A 12,971-nucleotide genomic window follows, 5' to 3' on the forward strand; every position below is an offset into this window, starting at 1 on the left:
TGTGCATTAACAGAAGACGTTTTGGGACAAAAGAACGGACTTGCATTACATGCACGAATAAAAAGAAGCACTGCTTGACTTCTTTTTAGTTCTTTTTGATTTGGGATAGATCAGAATTCTCTTGAGCATAAGCAGACAAGCTGCCGCGACTCGAGTATTTGCTTGATTTTGGATAGAAGCATTGCTCAGACTTGCTCCATGCCTTTGAAGATGTGCGTTTTCTAAGCATCATCCAATTTTTCTTGGCTCTTTTTGGTAAAGGAAGTCGGACTTTTGTGCATTAGCATTAGACTATTGACTATTTGCTAACTTATCATAAAAAGAACCTATTCATGCATTAGGAACAGTAACCCCTGCCTTCTTTTTGGAAAGAAGACAGCCATTCCTAAACGCACTGATAGAATCACCGACTTGCGACCTCATTTTCTGCGTCTTTTCTAAACACAAGAACGAACTTCTTGCACGCAGTCGCAAATACACTTTCCTCTTGTGTTTTTGGGAAACAGAAGACCTCTCCTACACACAGTACCAGCACCGCACGACGCTTTTCTTGTTTTTATTTTTGTTTTATCTTGGAGATCCAGCGCGATGTCGTATCCTCAGGGTTACCTGTACCATCCCGGCCCGGGTTCTCTGGCTCTCTACCCGCTCCGAAGTGAAGAACTGGAGCTGGCGGCTCGGTGCTCCTCTTCATCTTCGTCTTCTTCCTCCTCTTCTTCATCCTCCACCGGATCCGCGTTTACACCGTACCCCGCATCGGCCGCCTTCGCCGCATCCGCCGCGGGAGGCTTCGCCAGCGCTCTGCCCTACACCGACCCGACCACTGGCTTCCCCTCCTACATGGTAAACATGGTAAACACACCGCACCGCGTCCGATTATATATATACATACATAGCAGTGCAGAATAACATTATTATATTTTCAGATTTAAAAATTGTTTAAAAAAATCTATTTTAAATGTTGATGTTTATCTATTATTATTATTATTATTATTATTATTATTATTATTAGTAGTAGTAGTAGTAGTAGTAGCAGTATTAAAGGTAGTATTGTGACTATAATACACTATTATTATTATTATTATTAGTAGTAGTAGTAGTAGTAGTGGTAGTAGTAGTAGAAGTAGTATTATGACTATAATACACGATTATTATTATTATTATTATTATTATTATTATTATTATATACATGTAATCACATTTTAGGATTTTATATACATATATAGCAATGCAGAATAAGATTATTATATTTTCACATTTCAAAAATTGTAAAAAGAAAAAAAACAATTTTAAATGTTCATGTTTATCTGTTATTATTATTATTATTATTATTATAAGTAGTAGTATAGTATATAGTAGTAGTATAGTAGTAGTATTATAATACATTATTATTACTATATACATGTAATCACATTTTAGGTTTTTTTTATTACAGTACATGCATATTTTCTCTTATCATTTTTAAATAATCTTTAACGTGACTTTTTGTCTAAAAATGCTTGAGCAGAAGTCTATTTGAATCACATAAATACTGTACGAAGTGACCAGATCACATTTCAATATTATATTATGAATAACCCATCTGACACTTTTATCGTGTGTGTTATTCAAATTTTTTGGTTTTACAAACAATACTCTTGATTTTTAGAAATACAGAAATATGTTTTAATGCAGTGATATCACACTTTTGCTATTGCTCTATATTATAAATGCATGCATTTAGCTACTATATAATTGTTGCCAGATGTTTGTCTATGGTTAAATAATTTGTACTGGAGTATAATGAGTCCTGATATTCTTAACTAAATTTTCTCTGTGAGAATTCAATCTCGACCCCCCCCCCAACACACACACACACACACACACACACACCACCTGCATTTAATGAATTGCCTTAGTAGGATGTCACACACAAATTAAAGTAGCCTCACTGTTATTCCATTAAGAAGTTTCTAGCTTTTAACTGTTTTAATGTATAGTGCAAGCTTCATTTTAAAACGTTTTATTTATTTATTTTATTATTGTTTTTAATGAAGAATAAGTCAAAAGTTCATCGCGTCCACCTTTCCTGACAGAACTGCATGTGTCCAATGCACGAATATGAAATGATAACAAATATTAGATAGGGATATAATGCATGCTGGCATATATTTCTTATTTACAACTAACTGTTAGACTTTTTCCAAGCATTTTATGTCAAAAATACTGCAAAGATTTTGTAGTATTGATTCGTGTTGTACGTTACTGTCTCATGATCGTTTACAAATGCATTGTTATAAAGTTTGATTATTTTATTTCAGTTTATTCTTGCTTTGATAGGAATGCATGTGTGTATTGCAGGATTAATGTATGTGACGTATTACTGATTGAGATTTTTCTTATGTATTGATTCTCTGATTCAGTTTTGGCACAATTTAACATTTTATAATATTAATAATAATAAGTTCAATGTATATAGCGCATTTTACATACCCAAGGACACTTTATAATGTAAACATTAAAGGAAAGAGCAAATAAGATTATTTATTTAATGATGTTATTATACATTTACATTTATTTTTTAAATGAACCCAAAGCTCATTGCGCGCTGGTCAGTGATGGCTGAGATGTTAAAAGGTTATTGAGCAGAAGGTGGGAATTCCTATACCACCACCAAGCTGCCACTGTTTGGCCCTTGAGCAGGGCCCTTATCCCTCAATTGCATAGATTGTATCCTGTCTGAGCTGTCAATAAAATCCGGCAAATGTGATACACAATAATCTACAATTATTGCAGAACTTTATGTTTTTGTTTTTATTTATTTTAAGTTTTCATGTTACAGTTTTTACATGTAGTTGTGCAAAATTCAATTAGATTATTTGCATGATAACAGTGTTTTAAGATTTATGTTTTTCACACTTATTTTGGCTGCGGGACCAAGAACAGTGTGAGAAACTGCAGAAAATGTTCAAAAGGCGGCATAATAATTGCAACAAATGCAAAGTTACTTTTTGCGGCACTTTGGAGATTTGCATGGGAAAAAGCTGTATGATTTATATTTATAGTGAAATCAACAGAAGAGGAGCGCATGCGCACACATAAGCGCACATATAAGCAGCATGTAACTACAGCGCGCTGATTGTATTTAACTTCTTTTAGAGAAGAATGATCATTAATTAATTTCTCTAGATAAACTCAACCATACACGGTGTTATTTTATTAGATATTTTGTAGGTTTTTATCATCATAATGTCTACATTATTTCTGATAAATTATATATTATTTATCATATAACTTCAAACAGATTTTTTCTGCATACTGCGTCAATATAATATAATCTATCAATTTAATTCGTAGTAGGTAAATTAGTGTCAATTATTGATCAATGTATTTGTGAATTAATTAATAAAATTATTACTATTATTATACGTTGTATCCGCGAGAACATTTAAAAAACAAGAAAAGCAAAAACTTGCTATAAGAAAATAATAAGATAATAGTAATAATAATAATAATTATTATTATTGCCTAACTGTTGTTATTGTTTTATATTATTATTATTATTAAACCGCTAAATAAAAACACAAATGAATGCATATCATTTATTGTATTCATATTTTATCACACATACAGTGCATGTAGGAAGTTTGCACTGATAATATGATTCTGATGGTCATTTACATTATGCAAAAAAAACCCACAACCAAATTATAACAATTAGTGCAATTAACCAAATTATTAAGCACAATTAATACATAACGAACATTATTATTATATGACAATGATGTTAACTTTATACAATTATACATATATATACAGTATATATATATAGTATTATATTTATGACATACTAATATATTTTACCTTATATTTATTTTTTTAATCATCATGCTCGCACAAAACATCCAGACTGTATAAAACAAATAAAGTTAGTTGAGTTAAATATAATGTTTCTATACATATTTATTATAAAATCCGCTGTTTAGTTTGTTTGAAAGGCGCAAATTTATTTCTCTAAAATCATTTATTTTAATATTTACTTGATCGTAATTTTAAGCTTTAATAAAAAAAAAATACAAACGTTAAAAAAGAATAATAAAATACAACATGAATTAAATACAAACTTTATCTGCAACGAAATTGTTTAAAATGTGGTGTCAGTGCGTCAGTGCGCTATTTTGCGCTCTTCTAAATTTTTGATAAAAAGCGCGTATATATGATCAGAGCTGGTCAAAACTTTGACCAGTGTTTATTGTAAATGATTAAACTTTAAAACGTATAAATTTTTTTAAATACAAAATCAGTAAATATGTTGCTAATAGAATACAAAGTTTGTCAAAGAGGCAAGACAAGAAATGTGCATTTTATCTTTTAAATTATTTATTATAAATTTTAAAAAAGGGGAAATATTTCTGCATTTTTGGCTAAAATAAAGCCAGAAGTGATTATTGAACAAACTGCGCCTGAGATTTAATGCTCTTTAATATAAGTGGTAATAATATCTTAATCATCATGTTAGATTTTATAAAAAAAATGTGCAGACAAGATTCGAACCCTGATGAATGGGGCGTAATAATCAGCTGCTGTTTAATGGAGAAGAAATGCTGTTGGAATTCTAATGGAAATTCAATCAAGATTAATGGTTTTATTGCAGGAGATTTTTATAGAGAAATTAGCGCAGCTGTTTCAGAGCGGATTAAAATGTGCGCAGTTTAAAGCTGGAAGTGAAATTAAATTTACGCAACTGAATGGAGAATAAAAGCGGAATTAAAACACAAATGATACGGATTTAAAAAACCCGAATCAGAGCGCTTAATAGGATTTATTGTAATACCACACACACACACACACACACACACACACACACACACACACACACACACACACACACACACACGTGCTGCTTATGGAAAGCAGATACAATAATTACTGAATCTATTCATCACTGCAACTCAGTACAGTTCACAACCATCCGATAATAATAATAATAATAATAATAATAATAATAAAACAACAATAACAGTTTTATTAATAATTAATTAATAATAATAAATAATTCTTATTATTATTATTTAATTGTTTATTTTTTTTTCCACAAAAATACTACCAAGAATTTTAGATTAGTTTTTTTTATTGTATTGATACATTTTAGTAAATGCTTTAACCTGATCAGGGTCGCAGGTGGTTTCCTTATAAAAACTCAGTGGTGCCAGTTCACCTTAGATTATCACTCACTTTTTCAATTACTTACATAAATCTAGGGGTAATTTAGTTCAGAGAAACTGGAGTACCCATCCCAGACACAAAAAGAACATGCCAGACTCCTGAAAGACAGTGCCTGTAGTTTATTTATTTATTAATTTATTAATTAAGTCATTTATTTATTTTAATATCAGTTTGATTTTAATTAAAAAATATTTTTGATAATAATACTAGTAATCGTCATCATCATTATCATCATCACCATCAGTGTGTTTTATTAATGTAAACATTTTAATGAATTCATTTGCATAACAATTATGTCCTAATGTGTGTGTGTGTGTGTGTGTGGAATAAACAGGCCTCTCCGTATGACCCCCCTCCCCCAGCCATGGCGGCTCCTCTGGGGTTCCCTCCGTATGGCAGTGCTGGGTTTCCTCCTTCCCCATATCAGCTAAACGACCCGGCGTACAGGAAGAACGCCACCCGTGATGCCACCAGCACCATGAAGGCCTGGCTACAGGAACACAGGAAGAACCCATACCCCACCAAGGGTGAGAAGATCATGCTGGCCATTATCACCAAGATGACCCTCACCCAGGTTTCCACGTGGTTTGCCAACGCCCGTCGGAGACTGAAGAAAGAGAACAAGATGACATGGGGAGCTCAGTGTAAGAGTGATGATGAGGAGGAAGAGGAAGGAACTCGTACTGAGAGGAAGGACGATGAGGAGGAGGAAAAACACAACGACAACGGAGATGCATCTGCAGAGGACGAAGGTAAATAAAAAAAGTTAATGAATTTAGAATGATCACAATGGATTTTACACCAGATGTCCTTACTGATGCAACCCTTCATTTATCCAGGCTTGAGACTGGCAGTGAGAGCGCACTGACAAGCTCACCTCTAAATGCATAAACTGACATCACAAATATTCTTTTACCTCAGACAAACTCCAAAATGTTGTGTAAAGCCTGCACAGAATAGCGCAGGTTATACTCATAGTTCTGGAATGTCCAACAAGCTCATGGTCAGGTGTCCATATACTTTTGTTATTATCATTATTAATGATTTAACTTTAGCACTGTACCATCATTTAATTTTATTTTAATGTTTTACCACTGATATATCCTGGTCAGGGTTGCAGTGGGTCCGGCTTCCCTGAAATCACTGGGCACAATGCAGTAACAAACCCTAAACAGGACGCCAAGCCATCATGGAACCTCGAGCCTCAACCAATTCCACGCTTCCAACCTTCTAAAAAAAGAATTTATTCCCAAATTACAGGTCATGGCAATTCCTTTGCCACTTGCACTACTTCCACAAATTAGCACCCGCCTCCTCTGACACGTGTGAAGTTTTTTGGCGGCTATTTTACACCAGCCAGTGGTGGATTCACACAGAGAGTAGAACCACATACACACTATGCTTATTGTGTTCCTCCACTACTCATGTCAGTGCCTTGAACAGACAGCAAAATAGCTGTTGCATCAAGAACCCTACGGAACCTTCCCTTCATCAGATGGGCCCATTTGTGCCTGTTGCCTGTCTGGTTGGACCTGTAGCAGTGCTGAGACTCGAACTCAAAAGCTCAAACTTTCTGCTCTTGTTTGGCTAGAGTATTAGACTGCTGGTCCACCTGGTGGAACTTTTCTGACTCAACTTTGCCAGTCCACTTTGTTGATGCACACAAAGCAAGTTAATGCACACAAAGCCCAAAACTGTAAAACTCTGACAGTTTAGATAAATAAATTCAACTGTATGGGCACCACAGAGCTTTTCAATAATGATCTGGATATAACTTGCTTCACTAAAACAAAGCTCTTTGGTTTCTTTTAACTTGAGTTATCATGTATAAATGTTGTGTTTTCTTTGTTTTCAGGTATCAGTTTGCACGTCGACTCCCTGACCGACCACTCAGTCGAATCAGATGGAGAGAAAGTCCCCTGTAGGATCGATGGCTTCCCCTGCAAACCTGTACCTGACCTAAAGGACAAACGTTCTGAGATCGACCTGACCTCGCCTCACGGGAGTCATGGCAGTCTGTCGCCCAAACCCATGACATCATCGCCCCTGAGCGGAGTGGAGGCGCCGGTCTCGGACCCGCACCGCGACAAAACCAAGGTCTGCACGGACACTCAGAGCCAAAACACCAAGCCCAAGCTGTGGTCATTGGCCGAAATTGCCACTTCAGACAACAAACAGAACCAGAACTGCTCCTCGACGGGCGGGATTTGGTCCTCCGGCCAGTCAGGTGCTTCTCCCACTGCATCCATCTTGGCAAGGCCCATCTATTACACATCACCTTTTTATGGCAATTACGGCAGTTATGGGAACTTCGGGCAAGGGATCCTGCGCTATGGTTCAATCCATAAACACAGTCCTGAGACCATGCTAAAGGTTAATCATGCTAATCAAGTCCAGACGGAGCAGCACTTCATCAGGGCCTCGAATGCAGAAGCTAAGAAAGGTGAAAAAAATTTTATTAAATAATTTGTGTTTTTTTTTTGTGTTATTTCTCAGATGATTTTTTACTTTTGAAGCACTTAAAGATTTCCTGGTTAATAAGTTAGCTTTAGTAATGTAAAAACAATGTATATTATTATTCAATTAAAACAAATTACTGATAAAAATGCTTGTTAGCAAAGGATTTTCACATTAATAACAATAAGCACAAGAAATGATACCAAGATACCATAGCAAATATATATATATATACAGTATATATATATATATATATATAAACAAATTTTTATAATTTTTATAGGCACGTCCTCTCATAAAATAAATAACTCAAACCCCAACAAAAAATGTTGTACCCCATTTAATGAACACCCTAAATTTTCTTCTCATTTATCAAGAAACAATACACAGACATATACTGATTAGTGTGCTGTGTAGATTCATCTTCTTAATCAAAAATGTATATCATAGGACTTAATATAAATGCATGATTTGGCCAAAAGTATGTGGATACCCGTCATAAGGCCCTGTGCTCAAAGCAAGATGTTGTTTAATGAGTTTGGTATGGACCTTAAGTTAATTTATCACCTTTGGGATGAATCAGAATGTCAATTGCAACCCAGGCCTTTTTGTCCACAAATTATGCAAATTCCCACAGACAAACTCCAAAATCTTGTGGAAATGTTTCTCAAAAAAGTGCATAACTATTATAGTTTTGTATCTGGGTGCTCATGGTTTTGGAATAACACGCTTTTGGCTAGATAGTGAAAAAGGTTGTTTTTATATAAATAAAATATTATTTAAAAATGTGTCAATAGCAGGTAAACAATGCTAACTGTTGAACTAAAAACGAGGCACTCTAGTCATACAACACCATGGGGTTTTAGTCTCAACGCTGCTACCAACCTACATCATAAATAACAACCTAATGAATCTTAATACAGCTCATTACATAATTAATTAAGTGTTATTAATAATTTAACGAATTGTTTTCATTAATCCTGACAACAAGCAATCACGTGATAAGTCATTATGAACGTTCAAACTTAAGACGAAGCCTCGACCCTGATATACTGTCAGTCAGTGTGAAAAACGTGGGTTTTAGGACCCGGGGTCGACCTTTATCTGCAGTAATTCTCGCCTGTATTTATCGCTTTCGCCTTTAAGAACTGTTAAAGATAATATGGAATAATTCAGTTTGCTAGATATGCACTCAGAAATAAAGGTACTATAATGGTAATGAACGTTTATATTCTGTAATCTTACTAAACAATAATTAAATAGTCAGTGTCCATCCGTGAACTTTTGCTAAAGGAACTAAACACATTGTGACACTAAATCGTCTTGTAGTTGAACGCTTCATTCTTAAGAGTCTGTAGATTAAATGTATAGATGATGATATTATCATAATAATATTGTGTTTGAAATATGACATGTAGCTTCTATATATTTCATTTATTATTTATGTTTGTCTTGATTATGTTTTGTCTTTGTGTTTTCTTTTTCAGCAGACTTAGGTGAAGTGTGTACACTCGGTCCTCAGTACTTCCTGTCAAGCTAAAGATGAAGAAGCCAGTAAGTTTGTGCATTTATTATTTATATATATATATATATATATATATATATATATATATATATATATATATATATACACAGTGGGGGAAATAAGTATTTGATCCCCTGCTGATTTTGTAAGTTTACCCCCTTACAAAGACTTGAACAGTCTATAATTTTTAAAAACATTAAATAAAAGTTATAAATTAATTTGTATGTAATTAAGGGAAATAAGTATTTGATCCCCTACCAATCAGCAAGAATTCTGACACCCACAGACCGGTTATGTGCCCATGAGGCACACAAATTAGTCCTGTCCCTGTATAAAAGACTCCTGTCACAGAATCAGTTTCTTCCGTTCAAATCTCTCGACCACCATGGGCAAGACCAAAGAGCTATCAAAGGACGTCAGGGACAAGATTGTAGACCTGCACAAGGCTGGAATGGGCTACAAGACTATCAGCAAGAAGCTTGGTGAGAAAGAGACCACTGTTGGTGCGATAATTCGAAAATGGAAGAAATACAAGATCACAGTCAATCACCCTCACTCTGGAGCTCCATGCAAGATCTCACCTGGTGGGGAGAGAATGATTCTGAGAAAGGTGAGGTCAGTCCAGAATTACACGGGAGGAGCTTGTCAATGATCTCAAGGGAGCTGGGAGCAGAGAAATGCTGGATATGACCCCAAGAACACCATGCCCACTGGGCATTTCTTTGCCTCCAAACACGGCGAGTGGAGTTGATGCCAAAGAGCTCAATTTTGGTCTCATCTGACCATATCACATTCTCCCAAGCTTTCTCTGAATCATTCAGGTGTTCATTGGCAAACTTCAGACGGGCCTGTACATGAGCCTTCTTGAGCAAAGGGACTTTGCAGGCACTGCAGGATCTCAATCCATTACGGCAAAGTGTGTTACTAATGGTTTTCTTGGTGACTGTACTCCCAGCTCCCTTGAGATCATTGACAAGCTCCTCCCGTGTAATTCTGGACTGACCTCACCTTTCTCAGAATTATTCTTACCCCACCAGGTGAGATCTTGCATGGAGCTCCAGAGAGGGTGATTGACTGTGATCTTGTATTTCTTCCATTTTCGAATTATCGCACCAACAGTGATCTCTTTCTCACCAAGCTTCTTGCTGATAGTCTTGTAGCCCATTCCAGCCTTGTGCAGGTCTACAATCTTGTCCCTGACGTCCTTTGATAGCTCTTTGGTCTTGCCCATGGTGGTCGAGAGATTTGAACGGAAGAAACTGATTCTGTGACAGGAGTCTTTTATACAGGGACAGGACTAATTTGTGTGCCTCATGGGCACATAACCGGTCTGTGGGGGTCAGAATTCTTGCTGGTTGGTAGGGGATCAAATACTTATTTCCCTTAATTAAATACAAATTAATTTATAACTTTTATTTAATGTTTTTTTTTTTCTGGATTTTTTTGTTGATATTCTGTCTCTCTCTGTTAAAATAAACCTTCCATAAAAAATTATAGACTGTTCAAGTCTTTGTAAGGGGGTAAACTTACAAAATCAGCAGGGGATCAAATACTTATTTCCCCCACTGTGTATATATATATATATACAGTATATATATATATATATATAATATGTATGTATTTTTTATATTTTATATAATTTATATATTATTTATAATTTTTATATATGTTTTATATTTTATATAATTTATATATTTTTAATTTTCATATATTTTTTATATTTTATATAATTTATATATAATTTATAATTTTTATATTTTTTATATTTTATATAATTTATATATTATTTATACCTTTTATATATATATATATATATATATATATATATATATATATATATATATATATATATATTTTTTTTTTTTTTTTTTTTTATATATATAAATTATAAATAATATATATAATAATATAATAAATATAATAATATAATATATATATATATATATATATATATATTATATAATTTATGTTATTTATAATTTTGATATATTTTTATGTTATATAATTTTTATATATGTTTATATTTTATATAATTTATATATTATTTAAAATTTTTATATATTTTTTATATTTTATATAATTTATATATTATTTATAATTTATATATATTATTATATTTTATATAATTTATATATTATTTATAATTTTAATATATTTTTTATATTTTATATAATTTATATATTATTTATAATTTGTTGTAATTTGGTGTTGGGAAATGAGAAGCTTATGGATTTACTTTGCTAATATAAATTTCATAATTTTTTAGCCAAATCATGAAATATATAATATTAGAAATAGCAATAATCAGCATACAATAATAATAATAAATATAACAAAACAACAATAATAATAATAATGCCAAAGGTGGCTAAGTGGGTAGCACTGTTGCCTCACAGCAAGAAGGGCCTGGGTTTGATCCCCAGGTGGGGTGGTCCAGGTCCTTTCTGTGTGGAGTTTGCATGTTCTCCCTGTGTCCATGTGGGTTTACTCCGGGTGCTCCGGTTTCCTCCCACAGTCCAAAGACATACAAGTGAGGTAAATTGGAGATACTAAATTGTCCATGACTGTGTTCGATATAACCTTGTGAACTGATGAATCTGGTGTAACGAGTAACTACTGTTCCTGAATGTAACCAAAGTGCAACACATCACGTTACAATCCTAATAAATAAACAAATCTCAGTTTACTAGAAGACTTCTGTTTATGATTAGAATATTATAAAAAATACTACTATACTATAGTAATTGGGAATAATTTTACATGCAACAAAAAATAAAATAAACACAATTCAGACCATTTCATCAGCATCATCTTACAAATGTTTTTTGACTGAATAGCTACAAATTCCCACACACACTCTCCAGAACAGTAGAGGCTGTCACAATAATGCAGATGATTTTGGCCAGGTGTCCACATACTTTTGACTATCCAGTGTATTTAATCATGATTATGAAAATGTATGTAGTGTTTATTAAAAATGTTTCTTTCTTTCTGGTTGACAGGTAGCATCAGGATTGAGCCATCTTCATCCTCCTCCTCCTCTTTAAGCTGGCATTCACTTCAGGATCAAATCTGGTGCCACCTACAAACTTTATGAACAATTTATAAACAATGTGGACCTCTAAGGACCCAAATCGCATTATTGGACGTTTTGATGAAGTGTGCATTTATTCATATAAATATTATGTAACCATAAATAAAGGGACGATTTCTCAGGAGTTCATGGTGGAGGCCACACCTGGGACTTTAAAGACTGTAAAAGCAGAACGCAGAAAGATAAGGAAGACGATGATGCTGCGCCGGTGAAGAGTGTAATACAAACACCTGGAATACATTTGATATTTATTTTTGTAAATGACGGCAGGATGCCTGTATAATTTATGCAAGTTGTATTGCAACGACAAAAACCTGACGTTTGTTTTGTAAATAGACGATGGTTGGTTTTTATTTAAGAGAAACGATTGAGGGTACGCAAAAATATTGTTAACAAAAATACTTTTACTAATTTATATCTTGCATTGTAAATAAAAAAACAAGTGCTAATCCACACCGCCTATTTTCTCTTGCATTATTTTTTATGTTTTAAAAGAAAATGAATATAAACATGCTGGCACATCAATATTTACAATTCAATTAAATATTCAGTTACTTCTTGTTTGACTTTTTTGGTTCTACGAAAGTCTTGGTTGGTATTTTTTCCATTTTTGCACTTAATTTTGGCTCTCCTTGTTCAAATTCTTTACACCAGCCGTCAGCTGATTCTTACAGAGAGTTTGGAACATTT

The 12,971-nt window shown here is 33.6% G+C and overlaps 1 protein-coding gene across 1 annotated transcript; it reads left to right on the forward strand.

Moving 5' to 3' along the window:
• The first annotated feature begins 542 nt into the window (after window positions 1–542).
• On the forward strand, window positions 543–12,734 carry irx2a (iroquois homeobox 2a). Its single transcript, XM_062991802.1, has 5 exons — window positions 543–843; window positions 5,540–5,957; window positions 7,061–7,648; window positions 9,150–9,216; window positions 12,190–12,734. The coding sequence occupies exons 1-4, from the start codon at window positions 589–591 to the stop codon at window positions 9,200–9,202; spliced, it is 1,314 nt and encodes a 437-aa protein (XP_062847872.1). The 5' UTR covers window positions 543–588; the 3' UTR covers window positions 9,203–9,216; window positions 12,190–12,734.
• Window positions 12,735–12,971: the final 237 nt, after the last annotated feature.

Source organism: Trichomycterus rosablanca, chromosome 3 (genome assembly GCF_030014385.1).
Source record: "Trichomycterus rosablanca isolate fTriRos1 chromosome 3, fTriRos1.hap1, whole genome shotgun sequence".
Classification (NCBI taxonomy): Eukaryota; Metazoa; Chordata; class Actinopteri; order Siluriformes; family Trichomycteridae; genus Trichomycterus; species Trichomycterus rosablanca.